General features: G+C 43.7%; 2 protein-coding genes across 3 annotated transcripts in view; one reads left to right on the top strand and one right to left on the bottom strand.

The window, feature by feature from the left end:
• Positions 1-4,475, bottom strand: part of LOC146063912 (uncharacterized) — a 152,667-nt gene extending 148,192 nt beyond the window's left edge. For both annotated transcript variants that reach the window (XR_014471709.1, XM_083176822.1), the window contains exon 1: positions 4,275-4,475. The gene's annotated coding sequence lies outside the window, so the exon portion shown is untranslated. The remainder of the gene's footprint in view (positions 1-4,274) is intronic.
• On the top strand, positions 3,935-17,537 carry LOC146063910 (uncharacterized). Its single transcript, XM_083176819.1, has 8 exons — positions 3,935-4,418; positions 5,377-5,650; positions 8,298-8,435; positions 10,035-10,292; positions 13,030-13,121; positions 14,258-14,439; positions 14,953-15,122; positions 16,821-17,537. The coding sequence occupies exons 1-8, from the start codon at positions 4,149-4,151 to the stop codon at positions 16,997-16,999; spliced, it is 1,563 nt and encodes a 520-aa protein (XP_083032945.1). The 5' UTR covers positions 3,935-4,148; the 3' UTR covers positions 17,000-17,537.
• Positions 17,538-18,512: the final 975 nt, after the last annotated feature.

Below are 18,512 nucleotides of genomic sequence, written 5' to 3'. Positions count from 1 at the left end.
AAGGGGACCTGGACCGCGCAGCCACCAATGAAGGGGACCCGCACCTACGCCGCTAGAAACCAGGACCCCTGCCACCAAAGCCAATGAGGGGAACTCGGGACCACCGCAGATGGGGACCCGGACTGCACTGCCGCCAATGAGGGGGACCCGGTCTGCCGCCACAAATGAGGGAGACCCGGACCTATGCTACAAGGAACTAGGATCCCTGCTGCCAAAGTCAATTAGGGGAACCTAGACCACTGCCACCAGGGACCCGGACCCCCTGCCGCCGCAACTAATGAGGGGGACCCGGACCACCACCACAAACCTAGACTTAATGAAAATGCAAAAAAAAAAAGAATAACAATAAATCATAGTTGAAAAAAATCCAACATTAAACTATATATGAACAATACATTACAAAAAAAGTATAAGAATTATAACAATATTACTAATTAATTAAAAATTTAGAGAGAGATCTGTCTCTGACAAACTCTCACCTCAGTGAAGACCATAGCGTTTAATTTCAAAAACGGAAATCTTTAATAAAAAACAAACCAAAGAAACAAAAACATAAAAAAATAAGGTGAAATCCACCACAAGACCAAAGCGGCCTTTACGTCTGGGAAGGCATCAACACATTGGGCAGTATTCAATGCTCCCGATTCACTGTTTTTTTTCAGCAAATCGGGCTGTTTTCACTCCATGCAGTGAATCTTTTTTAATGGAAATCTGATTCAAACTATTCAATGTTCACTGTTCGCCAAAAGTGAACAGTGAATGCCAGCCAGATCCCCATTTCATGTTCGCTGCAATTCACTGGTGTATTTCAATTGGTTTTCACTGTGACTCGCTGAGTGTATTCAATGCTAGGATGGAGAACTGCTTTCAGCATGATTTTCGCCATGATTCACCGTTTTGCATTCAACATCTTTTTAAGGTGAACTGGAAAGTGATCTTTTAAAATAAAGGGTTGTTTTTTTTTTGGTGTAAAAAAAATCAGTAATTTTATTCTATGAAGGGGCATGTTATTTTTATTCATGTGCTTGCACATTCACCAGCAGAGGGCGGGGAGCCGCTCATTAAATATTCACTGCACACTGGTCCCTCTCATTACATATTCACGAGCGGGACCAGAGCAGAGGGGGGGGGGGGGGCAGTGTCCCCGGGAGCCCTCCTTGTGCTGCCTGTGTCCCCGGGAGCCCTCCTTCTCCACCACACATTCTGGGGCAGGCAGGGAGGATTCCATCTACCTGCCTGCCACTGTCCCCCGGCTCCGGTTAAAAATCGCCGTCAGAGCCAGTGAGCCCCTGAGGCAGGGCCGGCCTTAGGCATAGGCAAACTAGGCAATTACCTAGGGCATTTGGAATGCCTAGGGGCATCAGCAGATTCTGCTGATTAAAATGATATGCAGCATGCCTATATTCTGTGTGTGAGTGAGGCTGTATCTTCATATGAAATAGTGTATTCATGGAAATCACTGTAACATAGCATTCCGTATGCAGGTACAGCCACAGTCGCACACAGAATATAGGCATGCCACATATCATTTTAATCATCAGAAGCTCCTTGTGTGTGCTCGTCACAACAATGCAAAGAAGATGAATTTTCAGCAAAAAAGGCCCCCAACGTTAGCAGAACTGGCCAGGAGCTGCATGGCCTATTGAGACAATATGTATGAGGAAACATCTGTATCCAAGCAGAAGCAGAGGTCACAGTGTTAGCGGCTGTGCGAGTGCTGTCTGCGGGTGGGTTGGTTGTGCAATAGTGTTCGGCATATGTGTAAGGGGCATTATTTGTGTCATGTATAAATGCATTAATAATGTGTGACATGTGTAACAGGCATTATGTGTGTCATGTGTACAAGGGCATTAATAATGTGCAACATATGTGTAATGGGCATTATGTGTGTCATGTGTATAAGGGCATTAATAATGTGCAACATATGTGTAAGGGGCATTATGTGTGTCATTATGTGTATGAAGGGCATTAATAAAGGTTGGCATAATGTGTAATGGGCATTATGGTTATAAGGACATTAATAATGTGTGTCATGTGTAAGGGGCATTACTGTGTGGTATTATCAGGGGTGCAGAGAGAAAGGGGTAGGGGGTACAAATTACCCAGGCCAAAGTCTGATGGGAGGGCCCAGTGGGGGCCCCGGGCCCCCTCCACTTAAGTGACAGCAGCAGCTGCAGCTCTTCTTCTCTGCCCAGCACACACTGCTTTGTGCTGGGTTGCAGTGTGGCCATGGAGGTGGTTAAAATACTATATTTTCTCAGGATTTTTTTCTAAGGGTATAATGTGAGGAGTAATGTATATAAGGTAAAGTGGTACTACAGTGTGATGTAACTTGAATAAGGAACACCATCGCATGATATAATGTGAATAAAGTTGCCCTACTGTGTGGCATAATTTGAATTGGGAGCAAAATTGTGTGGCCATGCCCCTTCCCTGTTTGGGCTGCGCACCAAATATGTGCACTGTTTCTATTTAAAATATTGCGGTAGGAGCACCAAAATGATGACTGCTATGATGAGGGTTGATGGTGCTGGTAAAGGGGAGCAGGGTCAGAGGCGGAACTAGTGGCGGTGCTAGGGGGCACCAGCCAAAATCTTGCCTAAGGCATCATTTAGGCTAGGGCCGGCTCTGCCCTGAGGCGTTGAATAGGGTGGGAGGGAGGGCTGGCAGCGAATGCTTGAGCCCTCCAGAACCCTGCATATAGCGATATTTCACATTGAATACCTGCCATTGCCTCAGATGTAAAAAGCAGTAAGAAAAACAAGAAGGGTAACACATGAACATTAAGCTCAGGGTTGCCTCTGGCAGATGTTAATGACAATTACACAATGTGTTAAAAAACACTCTTCTACTAGCGTTAGTGCAGAAAAAGCACTTAATGCTGCTTCATACATTTACCCCAATATTTGTGGCTCTCAATCGCAAATATTAAGTATCCTAGGAATGTTAGAAGGAAGAACCCTGACTAAAACAGAAGTGGCTGCCCCCCTCACATTATGTTTTATACCTGCGTGCTAGTTACTATGGGTTGGAGCTCATTGCCAAGGGTTATGTGCTCCTTGCAAGGTGTTTCTTGTTCATTGCCAAGCGTTATTAGATTGTTGTCTGGGGTAACATATGCTCATTGCCAGGGGGTTACTGCTCAGAGGGCACCAACGCTCCCCGAATCCGCACTTTCGGGTAGTTCTGGGCTCACTGCCTTCCCCTGACAGACTCAGGAGGTCTAGTAGAGCATCTAGCACCTGTATCCTAGAAGGCAGCAGACAGTGGGCCTGATTCTGGTTCACTTGCAAAAGCAAAATTCTCTCTCTAATGGACAAAACCATATGCACTGCAGGAGGGGCAGATGTAACATGTGCAGAGAGTTACATTTGGGTGGGGTTTGTACTTCAAACTGATATCCATATTGCAGAGTAAAAATAAAGCAGCCAGTATTTACCCTGCACAGAAACAAAATAACACCCAAATCTAACTCTCTCTGCACGTTACATTTGCCCCACCTGCAGTGTACATGTTTTTGTTTTGAGAGAGAGGGAATTTGCTTTTGCGAGTGAACCAGACCCATAATTGTGAAGCCATTACTGCAGATTCCATGCATGGAATCTGCAGAAAACCAACTCTCCCTTGCCACGCTGGCAAGTTGAAGCACCCCAAGCTGCAGCCTTATCAGCCTATTGGCTGATCAGGCCTGCTGCCCATGAGGAACCACAGCGGGCATCCCTGATACATGGTGGCATCCCTGATACCCTCCATTCCCATCGGCAGCAGCGGCCCCCGATTCACCAATATCCAGATTGCAGTAGCCCATACCACAGATCTATCGGGAAACTACTAGCATATCACTTAAGGAACAGTAATGCACATAACTAATGCCATATAATGCTCAGGCGACGTCTGAGAGAGTCTGCGGCAGTGATTGCACAGGAGACGCCCTAAATTGCCACAGGTGAGGCCTCGCAACATCCCCAGCTCAGTCATTCGTGGGATGGCTATTGCATGCAAGCTGCCATGACGAGCTACGGGGATCTAGTATAAGTCGGGGCCATCAGCCTCCTCCTCGCCCGCGCCCGCCATGCTGCGGCCCCACCCTATATAAGCGCCGGGCGCGGAGATGGCGGCAGTTAGGAGACGGTACAAGGTGGGCTGGGATGGATGGGGACGCAGAGCACCGCAGAATGCAGGGGACCGGCTCAGTCACGGCTGGAGAGCCCAGTGGGAATGCGGTGCAGCAGCAGGTGGCAGACGGAGGAGGCGGGGCAGAGAGCGCTCCCTACCGGGGGATGCTGGACATGAGCGATGAAATCCTCCTACTGATCCTGGATCTCCTGGAGCCCTTCTCGCTGCTCAGTTTGGGTGGTGTCTGCGCCACACTGTACCGGATCAGCTGCACCGACAGCCTGTGGGCCCAGCACTGCCGGGTAGGAGATCATGAGATGTGGTTTGGGGGTGGTCCACTCCTCAACCATTGGGTGTAGCAAACGCCAATAATTTGTTTCTGTGTAATAGTCTTAATGGTTCGCCATTGGTGCTGGCGTTGGTCTGACTCTATCTGTCATTGAGTGGCAGGATCATCTGATTTCTGAATGGTTTCCAGTCCCCACCTACCCTGCCCACTTATGGGTCAAACTTGTTTCCTGCTTTATTCCAACAACAGAGGGGTCTTTTCATTTAAATTCCCTGCAATGTCTTCTATTGCTTTCAGTAATATTTTGCCCTTTAATGGAATAGCCTCCCATCACATGCTTGGAAGAGGCATATTGATATCCTTACAAACAAATAAGGATCAAATATGGTTTGAGGTAATGTTTATAAAGGGGCAGACTAAATGGGCCAAGTGGTTCTTATCTGCCATCAAATTCTATGTTAATAACTTGTCTCCCTGGCAGCACAGTTACTATAGATTGCATGCATTGCTGGACAGGCATGGCCCTACTGCTACTACTTGCAAAGGAACTCTGTAATGTATATCCAGGCACACATTCTTTTAGGGTCCTCATACACTCTGTGATAGAAGTGTGCAATGCAACATGCTATTGGGCAGATCACAACGTGTGCAATGCGATCCATGGGCAGTACAAAATGCATGTGCAGCAATACTGTGGGAGCGCGCGTCGCATTGTATGCTGCTATTGCAGTGTGTATGGAGACCTTAAATAAATATACTGGATGGAAGCGGAGTCACCTTGTTTCATAGGGAGAAGCGCTCACCGGTGTTCCCTTTAAATGATAAATCGACCCATGAGGATTTGCCTAGGTGCTGCAATGTCAGGAACTAATCTCAACTTTACACAATGCAACATTAGACTTCTTAAAATACAACAAACATATGTTTATTTTTTGTGAATAAGTAATGAATCTGTTTTGTTCCCCTCCTAGGTTGCTTTTGGCTCCAGTTTTAGAATAGACTGTGTGGATTATACCCCAAAGGAAGCCTTTAAACTCTTATATATGTGGAGGAAGCTGTACAGAACCCTACCATACAATAGAAAATTACAAGACTTGTTGTTTTCAGGAATTCCTCCAAAGAAATACTGGGTGCAATGGCTTGTGTTAGAAGAAATGGTTCCACTCCCCCCAGTCCAACTCCCTGCTGTTGATATTGAAGAAATTTGGGGAATAAGTAAAGCGCTTCTTGATGACAAATCTAAAGGTTGGTCTGCATACTTGATTTGGAGAGAAGCCAAACCATCCAATTTGGTCTCTCAATTTGCTTATTGGGCAGATGATTGGATTGTGTATGCAAATTTCAAACTTTTCTGTGCTGGTCAGCTTGGCTGTATGGTATAGTATGTGCTGCACAAATTATATTGCCAATTTGTATTGATGCCCAGCAGAGGTTGCACAGCTGAACCACCCCCACTGTGTACAGCTGTGCACAATTCCTAGAATTAGGGTGGCCATACATCTACAGATCGATTGTCAGATTGGGCTAGTTGGACTAAAAACCTAGTGATGAATGACAGTTTTTGGCAGTTTTCCAGCATTTCAAAGCAAATGGTTAACTGTCATTTACACTCATCAATTACCAGGTTTTTGTTCCAATCAGCCCAATCTGACAATCGATCTGTAGATGTATAGCAGCCTTAACTCAATTGGATTGGCTACATTTATTAGGGAGGTGTCACTACAAATGCATACCTCCCAACTTTAGAAAGGCCCAGATTAGGACACCACCTGAAAAAAGGTGTGGCCTCTGTAAAAAGGGCCATATCTCTGCAGCACTGCTGTCATGACAATCGGTGCCCCAAGTTTTCTTCACTATGGGGGCATGGCCAGTGCTCTCTTAGCTGCTGGCCGTGCTCTTGCCCCTCTTTGTTCGCATGCACACAGTATCTATTTGCTGCAGAGAAGCCAGTGAGGGGGGTTCCCCAAATTTTAGCTTCCTATACTGTACTATCTCTTCAGTTGCAGGTAAAGGTAAGAGACCGACATAGGCTTAGGCATGTGTTCTGTGCATTCACAGAGCTAAATACAGTACACTCCAAACTGGCATGGTACACATCTTGTATCAGGCCCATTGTGTTCTCAGTGTGCTACACAGTGAGCTGACTGGTCTTGTGCAACCCTGCTAGTGACAAACTGTGCTTGAGTCTTGCCCTTTTTTTTTTTTTTTTTTTATATATATATATATATCTATATCATTTCTTATGCTGTGTACACATGCTTCAATTCTGGGTCATTTTGAATTGTATAGTGCAAATTTAATCGAAAATGACCCTGAAACAAAGTGTTTAGCTGCCGAGCCGACAGTCCCATGCTGCTCAATGCAGCATTCCTCCCTCCTCTCCAATGCTGGATTAAAGGATCTGTACACCCCTTTACTCAATGCGACTAGGATGCATCAGGAGGCACTGCTTCATTTTGATAGCTTGTGTATATCTGTTGGAAAGAAGGAGTGTCAGCGCTGGCTATACCAATAATTGGATCAGACGGTTCTCAAAATATAACAAATTTAATAACATATACAATACAATATAAATGAAAATAAATCTATTGACTAAAAGGTGTGAATCAATTGGTGACCAAGCCCAAATATCCCGGTGATATACCTTTTAAGATTTATAATTGGACATTCAGCCAATTGATTCACACCTTTTATTCAATAGATTTATTTTCATTTATATTGTATTTTATATGTTATTAAATTTGTTATATTTTGAGAACCGTCTGATCCAATTGGTATAGCCAGCGCTGACACTCCTTCTTTCCAATTTTTTTAACCTATTGGGGTCTGACAACCCTGTGTCAGCTGCTGTTTGGTTGCGCACCACGCACACACATTCTTTTTCCTCGTGTATATCTGTGACTGAGTTTGTATATGGAACAGAGTTGCCACTACTATACTGTACCACAAATTATACCGATTCAACAACTCAGGGGTAGATGTATGGAGAAGTGATCCAAGTGCAACTCAGGGGTAGATGTATGGAGAAGTGATCCAAGTGCCTGGTACTTTATCACCGGCCAATCAGCTCCTGACTTAAGTTACAGGCTGGGTTTAAAAAGGTAAAGTCAGGAGCTTATTGGCCAGTGATCAAGTACCAGCCACTTGATCACTTCTCCTCCCTTATCACTGCTTCATAAATCTACCCCATAGTCTCACATAGATGTGTTCCATATTCGAAGACACGCTTTTTCAAACTGATGCCTGTAGTCTCACAACTTGGTGTGCAGAGTGGTTGTTTGGTGTGACTGCAGCGACATCTATTAGAATAGACTGTCGACATTCTTGGCTCCATCCGATACAAATGACTGACTTCAGTTTACACTTGCACAATTTTGCGTGATCTCTTTGGGACATTATGTTGATGATGGATTAATTGACTGGTATTGCATAAGTTTATTGGGCTATTGTGTTACAGAACATATCTGCCCCGTGACATGGCCTTATTTCGTCCAGAATGACACTTCATGTGTCATTGAAATTGATGGTGGCACTCCAAATGGCAACTAGTCTATACATGTGCTGACAAAAGTAGACCACCTATAGTGCAAATGTAATGTGTCCTGTAGCTATTGTACAACACGCAAACCAGTGTCCCTACAGTTGCCTTACATTTGGCATCCTAACTACAATTGTTCTGGTGAGGAAAGGTACAGGTTTATGGCCTTAATGTAAAATAGCACTGTTACTTTGATAGTAGTTGGCGTATGCACAGCCATGGCCAAAAGTATTGAGTGACACAAGCGGAGAACTTTGCAAACCAATTCTTGTATCATTCTCCACTTCTGGTCATGGCTGTAGATTTCACTAGTATGTCTTTGGTTTATGCTAATCAGACTCGACTTGTGTCCAGTTGCAGACGAATATTCAGAAGAAGGCCAACTACCCATTCTCAAATATGACTGGAAGGAGCTCCATAACATCTCACTCTTACACCATGGGAGCTACACAAATGTACAGTCACATGTTCTCCAAAATATGTGCTCTGAATGTGAGTATTGAATCAGTTACTGTACAAGGATTGCAGTGCAAACTGACCATTTGTTCTCTGTAACGTGCTTTAAGGCATGTCTGTCAGTTGGTGCAAGAACTGGCTTTCTACAGGGGAAAACCTACCAGTATATTTTTGGCTTGTGGGAGGATACTGGAGTAAACTCACGCCAGCACAGGGAGAATATACAGACTAATTCACTTCTGCACGCTAAAGTGTCAATCTCTATTTGGCTATTTCTATTCTTCTGCATATGCGGTAGTATGCATGGACAAACCCTTATTTTGCAGTTGCATTGCAAAATATGCAACTGCAGTTTAAGAGGTGGGGGTGGTGACCCAGCGTTTTCTGGGCATATCCAAACTGTTTACGACAGAGGTCTTCAACCTGTGGCCCGCCAGATGTTGTGAAACTACATGTTCCAGCATGCTCTTATAGGAAAAATGTGGCAATGCATGTTGGAACATGTAGTTTCACAACATCTGGAGGGCCACAGGTTGAAGACCCATGGTTTACGTGGTTCCGTCTGCATAATGCCACCACACAGCCCCTGCAACACAACATGGAGGCATAGCAACTGGCTAGCCTTCATATAAGAGTACTTCACATAGTAGCGATTCAATCACATTGCTGGGGGGGCCCTGCATGCGAGACAGCCTTGCCCTGTGCTGGGTGGCCCCTCACATATCTAATGATGGGAATTGTAGTTTTGGCATTATTCACAAAACTACAACTCCAGCTGAATTAGGCCCCATGAGTGTTTCTTTAGCTGGTAATGTCTCATTTTGCCGGGCTGTAATGCATCCAATGCAAACGCCCCATAGGGTTGTGTGGTTTGTTTTGTTCTCCTTCCCAAATCGAAATTAAAAAAATAACTTTCTAGAAGCTATTGTCTTGTAGGTAAAAATATTATAGGTAAAAATATTATACTGGGTATCACAACTTGCTGGTTCCAAGTAGTGGGGAAGGAGGATTTCTGTCTGAAGTAGCAGATAAAGAGAATGACAACTTTGACTGCCTTTTTAATGGATATTGTAAAGTAAATGAAGTGGTCTCAATCGGCATACTCTGTAAATTATTGATATCATCTGACATGTTAGCGATAGCAAGTGTCTGTACAGTAAAGTGAGTAACGCGCTAGAATTTTAAGTCTTCAACCACTACATATTTCTTTAGTATTAGCTGCCAAATTAAACTGGATCATAAATGGAAATTTGTTTACTAAGTGGTTTCTTTGAAGCCCACATAAATTGTATTTGTCCCTTTGGACAGAATACGGTCAATGGAATTCCCACTTTAATGTTTTCAGAACCTCACAGGAAGTAGTGTGAAGGTATTTCTTGATCGAATGTCCATTTACAAACTTCTAAGCCGCACATTCTTTCCTAACACTTTAAACTTTCACTACTATAAATTGTTGCTGGTAGTTTAAGGGCCATGTGATTTACTTTGGGTTTTGTAGTACTATATTGCACAGGGTCGTTTGCAGTTTCTACCCTATACTGTGCCTTCTATATGGTAACTCCTTTTATACATGAAACTCTATAACATGGCATATATTGTTAGCCCATTCTATCTAATCTGTCCTCCTTTCTACAGGTCATGATGATTTGGAGTGGCTTTATTGCCAATACAATAAATACCGGTTCCAGTGGCTGTTCTCTTATTGGCTTTTTGGCCTTTCCAAGTCATGTGCTAGGCAATTGCAGAGAATTTACCTGTGGTGGCAAAGGTTTGATAAAAAGAAAGTTTCTAGGTGGGGATCTGCAGACTGTGATACAGAGTATCTTGCATCCCTTCATTATGTGACTGATGACTTCTGGAATGGAAAGCTGGCCAATGGAGATGAGAATATAGGTAACAAACTTTGCATAAAAAATTGTGCCCTGGTTTCATATGGATTGAGTAATTATGCATGTGCTAAACTGTCACGGTACACATTTGTCTGTAGACTTCAGACTACAGATGGAGCGGGACTTATCTATCCAGGGGATGGCGACGCCAGCCGCCATCCCCTGCCCCGCGCCATCTGTATGCCGGAAGGGGACGCGCGCACGAGGTGCGCGCACGTCCCCTTCCGACGGTGCTGCCGGCGGTCGCTTGGTGTGTACACCGGGTCCCCCGAAGCCCCCTGAAGCAGGAGGCGGACAGGATTGCGTCCGCCTCGCCGCCTGGATACTGAGACGCACGTGCGTGGGGGACGCACGCGCATCTCAGTCAGATGGAGCGCCGTGTTGCTGGCGGATCGCCAGCAACATGCTGCTGGTGATTCGCCAGCAACAATAAGACCCGCTACATCTGTATATTGAGATTAAAAAGTGAATTCTGAAAGCAAGAGCATTCTGTAAGCAAGAGCATTCTGTATCTTATCTTAGATGACTGAAATAGAACATGTAACCCTTTTGCATATTGTAAAGGTGCCCGTACACTTGTCTCAGTCGTGCCAATTTTGCTCGATCCTGACTGATTGGGCCGCCGGGTCCTATACACATTGTCCCGTACGCACAGGACCTGAGCTGGAGGTCAGACCTACTGCCTGTCAGACCTCCACCTCTGCCCCCTCCTGGTGGCGAAAGATGGGGACACATGCGATAAATTACATGGGAAAGGACCACATGCGAAATATCTAATGTGATCTGCTGGGTGGCACAGGTGGGTTGGGTGGCCCATACACTGCTGTGACACATCGCAGTACTGTATGGGGCACCTTAGGTCTTGACAAAAAAATAGGTAGCATGCTCTTGCAGGGATTTCCACATGGATTGGTCTACATTTACCTTATACTCTTTATTTTATCATGCTACTGCAGTGGTGGATTCAGGGGGGGGGGGGCACCCGGGCAACGTGCCCCCCCCCCTGTCATTTCATTTTGTAGCTGAGGACCAGGGCTTTCCAACGAGCCCAGCCCCGTGTCTCTAGCCCCCCGCCTGGCAAAGCTGTAACTTTTTTTTCCCCATAGGATATGGGACCCGTCAATTCCGACCCCCACCCGGTTCTGACGGGTGCCAGTCCTCCCCACGGCATCACAGAAGCTTGTGATTGATCTCATTTAATTCCAAATCGCTGGGACTTCAATATTATACCAGGCTGGTCCATATTGGTCAATCGGTTCCAGAGATATTGCGTGTAAACCGACTGTTTTATTTTTTTAAATGAAACTTCATGGCTGTTCATGTTCTTTGAGGGCAGATTACTCTGAATGATTTTGGTCCAGTGAAACTGGAACATTTGGTTCCAAAGCCCACTCAAAAGTTCTTTAATATGATATTTGTCTCATGTAAATGGGTCCGTTGGTTCCGAAGATATAGCTGGTTAAATGAGATAACTGGTTAAAGGGGAGGGGTGGTTTTCTCTCCCCCCTCACACCAGAAAATGCAGGGACTAGGCTGGTGTAAAAGGGGCCAACCTGGGAATGCATTTTCTGGTGTAAAAGGGGTATTATTTCATATAGCCGGGACCTGCAGTGCTCTGAATACAGCCAGGCTCTGCCACTGTCAGTGGCTATCACTTCTGCATGGCGGCTGTCCCCCATTTACCGCGAGCATGTATCCCCCTTGGCAATGAGCATGTAGATAAGCAGCACTTATGTAGCATAATTTTCAATAGGCATTATGGTGTTTGGCATAATACATAATGGCGTGTAACTTAACGTGTAATGGGCATTATGGTGTAAATGTTTAATGCACGCCTTTGGTGGACAATGTCCCTGTTTATGAAGCGTATTATGAATTTTGGCTGAATCCGTGTGTTATTATGTAAATTTTGACACAATCCATGTGGCATTATGTGAATTTTGGCTCATTCCATTTGGCATCATGTGTAAGGGGCAAGTATAATGGGGTCTAGTATTTTGTTGTATATGGTGTTCTACACTACAATCAAGGACAGGCCCCCGAGTGGCCACACCCCCTTTCCCGGAGTGCGCCTTCGGCGCGCGCACAACTACATTTTTCACTTTTATTGCCATGGTGGGCCTGTGCACTTTAAATGCCAGGGCCTATTTTAATCCCATTCCCACCCTCTCTGCCGCTCTCTTAGCATTTACACTGGCACCACTAACACCGCCCCACCTAAGCCCTCTTTTTTATCATGGTCCCCCCCCCCCCCCCCCCGTCATTTTATCCTGGATCCGCCCCTGTGCTACTGTATGGTCTTCCTTGAAAGGAATAACCAATGTAAGGTAACACTGACCGCTTTACACATTCTAAAATTAAACCTTTGAGCAAAGATGCTATTCTCTGCCAATGCTCTTCTGCTCTGCCATAAGAGTGTAGTATATTGTGCAGCACACGGGCCAGCCTACGCATACCCTTTACTTCTGAATGTAAAAAAAACTACTCTCTAACCATTCTATAATCTATAGCCAATCTTCTGTGCAACTTTTCTTGTCTACCGTGTACATAATCAGATGGTGCCTGTTCTGTTATTAGGAGAGTGGAACATCCACTGCAGGCTGCAGCATGGCAGGTGCAAATACAAGAATTTTGAGGGTGGGGTGAATTCCTGTGTACTTGTATAAGTATTAAACAACTAGAATCTAGTCACTGACAAACACTATTTTTCATCCCTTCCTTGGCTGTGTAACTACATGTAGGTATCCAAACTGTGGAGAACTATTTTTCAATGTGCAAATCCCTCTTGGCTTGGATTCTTGGACGCAAATGGGGCAGATTTAAACAAAAAAAGGTACTTTTTTTCTTTCTTGCACCATCAACATGTAATAGAACAGGCTATCTTAAGCTGGGTACACACCTAAAATATTTATCTGTCCAATCTATCTAGTGGAAATAATCCTGGACATGTATGGGAGCAAATAGCCATAAAAAGCTTGCTCCCAAATGCTGGAAAATTTGGTTAACGTGTATTCTATATTAACAAATTTATCAAAGCTATTTGTCTAGCATTTGGAAACAAATGGTTGCCTGCCATTTGGTCATACACTTCCAAATTTTGTTCTTGATGGATATCTTTGTGTATCCAGCTTTAGAGTTGAACGACCACCACTATTTTAAGGGCCTTGGAGTGAGGTAACCTGCCATTGCTGGCTCTCTGCCTCCAGACCATAAAATTGCTTATTTTACAGTGGTAAATCATAGGTATAGCAATCTCATGAGAAATTTTTTTTTTAACAGATTTACTATGGCAAGCCAAAATTGTAAAATAGTTTGGCTCCTTTTAACCCTTTTGAGTGCTAACATTTGAGATGCACACTATTTTCTAAATATGCCAGCATCGCTCACATTTGTTATGTTAAATGTTGTGTAAAAAAAAAAAATTCCTATATAAGGTAATGTTCGCTTGACGGTTTTCACTCCCAATTTTGACAAATTCATTTGGTACTCAAAAGGTTAATGATGATATTTAAGACTTGAATTGTGGTTGCAATGGCAACCAGTCATATGGTCATAGCAGAGAGGCTTTGTATTGCCACACTGAGCTGCCTCTGCTTTGTGTATTATAACCATTTTTCCCGGCCTTGCCCCCACTCCATCTTGTGCTCAAGAGCTGTTGAGCTGACTGGTAGTGCGGCTCATCAGACCTATAGAGACTTTAAAAAATGAAATATCGATTTTGTAGGAGGACAGAATGTTCAGTTACTAAAATGTATCTTCTAAATGTGTGGGATTACTGCTTCAAAAGGTCCTCTACCCTAACCCTTTGGGGCTGGTCACCCCAGGTTATGTGTTTGATCCACTTTGCACACTGTTACTGTATGTCCTGCTATAGAGTAGCCACTTTCCCAAGGATATTGGGGTGTGTGGGTTTTTTTTTGGGGGGGGGGGGGGTATTTAAAGTAGTGATTTGATTTGAAAATCTTTCAGGTCTACAAAGACACATTAGAAGGGGTGTACCGGGTGCTGAAATCGGAGGCTCAGGTTTCCATGGTTAATCATGAGCAGTTTTGGCTGGTTGCTAAGGCTCAGATGTCAAGAATTTGCAGTCTTGAAGAAATTGCTGGAAACTATGTGAATTGGAAGCTAATAGATGCATTACCATGCTACAGGTAAGAGCTGTCTATACAGTATTGACAGTGGTACACTGAATTTGTGCATTAATGTAAGATCTAGAACTGCCAAATGTAGACAAGGCAATTATGGCAGAGTGTTATTAACTTGGTGTCTTCAAATATACGGTGCATCAAATGCAGTTTGCATACAATCTGCAGGGTGCATATTCAGTGTTAAGTACAGTTCTAAAATAAGGAATGCACCTGGTTTTTAGTGTTCCGTTGTAAAAATGAGAACCAATTGGTAGCATGGTGCCCCAAATCCTGTACCCAGTGCTAAAGAACCATAGGTTGGTGTTCAGTAAAATATGACTTCTTCGAAACCTAATGTCCCCCCCCCCCGGCATTGTGAAGACTCCCCAGGCTAGCTGACTCCAATGAGAAGGTGGGACCAACCGCTTAGTTTAGTGGGTTACTTGTACAGAAACATAAATAACACATCATTTAATTAAGTGGCAGTGCAATATACTTCGATGCTGTTGAGAGAATACTAATACTTCACTTCTCCAGGTTGTTCATGGCCTCTGGAGAACTACTCTACTTGGAGCAAGTCAAAGGCTTCCTGTTTAGGAAACAACTTGTACAAAACTGGATCCTTCAAGAACAGAACATGTGGGTTAGTAGCCTTCTACCAGAGAGCCTCTTCCATCTGTTGGAATATGAAACTAAGATCTATGAAGGTAATTTGTACAGTGAAGGCAATCTTGCAATGATTTACAATTTTATTTTTGAACAATCATTATTTTCCAGGCTGTGTTACACTAAGGTGCAACAAGCTGCTTGCAGTGATGTGATAGGTCGGTGGTTCAATACCATTATTCTTCCATTATCCAGGTTGTCAAATTCTGGTCTGTGACCACAAATTGCAGGCTGTCACAATCTAATCTAACAAGTCTATAGTTTGTACACGCAAGCATGTACTGAGGCTTGAGGAAAGTAAATTCCGTACTGAATTAAGAGGTTTCTTCACCATTAGAGCAGTAAAACTCATTACAGCAACTACTGTTAATTAATCAAAACTGGACGCATTTTTGGACACTAAGGGAATCCTATAGATATGACTTAAATCAGTTACAAGTCGATGGGACTAACATATTTTTTTTTTTAACCGAACAGCCACGCACTCACATTCCTTACTAACTCATTCTAGCCACAGGTGTCCTGTAAAACATGAACTGTTCATAGATCTTGGACTTGTTTCGCTACCCCTGCTACAGGGTGCCGTGATTTAAAAACCACTGGTCTTGAAAATCTGCTGGGAACGTAGGTGTTTCAAGCTATATACTTTTGTTTGATCCACATTGCAGCTCTTTAGCAGAAAATGACTTGGACGCCATGGCTTCTAAATCATATTTTTTGCTAAAGAGCTGTAATGTGGATCAAACAAAAGTATATATTTCATATAAAAGTGGTATAGCAAGGGAAAGGGTCTTAAATACTAGTTAACCATGTCTGTGGCCAACAATTGCACCATGGAAAACTCTGAACCTAAGGTTTGGTCCCTGCTGCAGTTTGACTGATTAACTGTGGGTGATAGACACTGGCTGTCCTCAACAGACCATTAACAGAAAATGTTAGCCAGACTGGTTGTTTATGATACTGCTGGTGGATGGGGTTGTTTAATTTTTTTTTTCTTGTAATATGGCTTGATCCGACGAGATCTGCCTTATAAGGCATACACGTGTAACTATTTGCTGACCTGGAATACCAGCACATAACAATATTACTTAGGAAGATGAGTATAAACCTAGACTGACTTGATGAGATCATCCTTAACTGCACATCTTGAGATCAGATCAGTATGCAGGCTCTTGTTGCCTTACCCAGGCAAGGATAGCCAAACTATGTAGAGCATTTGGGGTTGGACACAAGTCAGCCACAATTCCTATTGCACTTTGTGGGTATCTGCCTGTAGGCAGAGTTGCATGCATTTATACTGCATTGCCCCATTCAATGACTTGCACCCTGCTGATCATGACTGTACAAGATAATAGTCTGAAATAGGCTTATGCTGTGTACACACGGGGGCGATAGGGGCTATAATCGCTGGGAATATGGCAGGCGACCATATTGCCAGTGATTGGAGTGCGCACCAGCGATAAATCGCCGGGTGCGCGCTCCAGTTTTCTGCCCCATTGTAATCGCTGGTCGCAGGAGCTTGCTCCTGCGACCAGCTATTACCTCTGCGGCTCCCCCAGCAGAGGTTCCTTTTCATCAGCGACCATCTCTGGTCGCTGATGCAAAGGAGACACTGGGCAATATATTGCTCAGGAATATATTGCTGAGCAATATATCTCCCCCCGTGTGTACGGGGCTTTAGAGTTTGGTATATGCATATACCAGAGAGTCATCCTAACTGTGCTTTGTTTCCTTTTTAGAGAGACTACATGGAGATACTGTGGGTGCCCACCTAAGCAGATTAATTTGGCTCTATCTGCATTCTGGTCAGCAGCTGTACATGGATGCCATGAAGGGATTTGTCTATGAATGTGCTTATGCAAGCTATGCCTCCCAAATCTATGAGACTGTCAGTCTGGTCCCTTATATTGGGTTTTAACAAAAAAACTATTTTCTTTTTATACAATAGCACTTTTTTTATCTTTTTATTTTTTTTATTTTATGGAGATTTTAATGATCACTCCAGGCTGTTTTAATTCCCCTATTTATATTACTTTAAAATGTAGCCTTTGCTAATAGTGTAATGTAATACTTCAGGACTTGTCATTTAGGTAGTCATTTAGGTATACATTTTAAGAGTAGATTTTAAACTAACGTGATGTTTGGTACTACTGTATTTTATAGCATTTGAGTGCACCTTTTTTTTTTTTTTTTTTTTTTTTTTTTTTTTGTAATTGCATCACATCTAGTTCAGAATGCCTGCAACATGCTAAAGCAGCATGTGTTTTGAACTAGATGCGATGCCATCTAGTCCAAAAAGTACATACTGCACATAATTGTTCACTATGTCAAATAGCACTGGGCAGATTTTACTTTGTCCAATGTCTTATCACCATTTTAAGATGTCTGAGCCACAAGGTTCTGATTCATTGGGGGAAGTTTACTAAAGGAAATTTGTAAAAAATAGGTGTATTTGTATCCAGAAATACACTTATTTTTGACATTTGCTATCACGAAAATACGGCTATTCGTATTGATCGCACATCAATACGAATACGAATTGCCGTATTTTCGGAATAGTATATGTCAAAAAAAAGTATTTCTGGATACAAATACACCTACTTTTTTACAAATTTCCTTTAGTAAATTTCCCCCATAGGCTCCTAATATCTCAGTGCAATAAATGCCTGGTTATTTAACAAAGTCCTGGTATGGTTTTCATTTACACTATATCTCGTGTGTATGTGTGTTCGGCGATGATGTAGTGTGCTACAAAGAACCCTAGGACTGCAAGGTAACCAAGGTCCAAGGTAGTATCTACTCAACCATCCACTTGGATTAAGGTGTTAGGGGTTGGAACCAAACGTTAACTCTGGAAGTAATAGACTTTATGAATTACAAAAGAAATGATGGTATGCACACACCCTACAGTAAGGTATAGGCGAGGAAGGCTAATCTTTTTGGGTATGTAACAAACATTGGCACCCTCTTGAATCTTCCTATTTACTGCACTTTCTTTGGTACTTGTTTCCTAGAACGGCCACAACGATTTAGATCGTTGTGGTCGTAAGATAAAAAATCGGATCATCGCATGCGATTTGGTCGCATGCGATGCGACCGACCGATTTTTCACCCGATTTTTTTTTTTTTTTTTCGCATGATTATTTTCAATTGCCCCCCCAAATGTTACTAAGTGGGCTAGACCCCACGATAGACGTCAACCCGAAGCGTGGCGAGCGCAGCGGTGCGCGTCCTCCGACCTTTTCATTCCCCTACTATCCACTAGGGCGTGGAGTGAGAATAGAATAGTGTGGCGAGCGCAGCGAGCCACCGAGCCCAAAGCGTGGCGAGCGGACGCGTATAACTTCACAGGTATACGCGTCCCCTCGCGGGGCTCGCTGCGCTCGCCACGCTTCGGGCTCGGTGGCTCGCTGCGCTCGCCACACTATTCT

The sequence above is a fragment of the Crinia signifera genome, chromosome 3 (genome assembly GCF_055691185.1).
Source record: "Crinia signifera chromosome 3, ASM5569118v1, whole genome shotgun sequence".
Classification (NCBI taxonomy): Eukaryota; Metazoa; Chordata; class Amphibia; order Anura; family Myobatrachidae; genus Crinia; species Crinia signifera.
The sequence above is the reverse complement of the archived record's forward strand: the minus strand, read 5'-3'. Positions and strand labels throughout refer to the sequence as shown.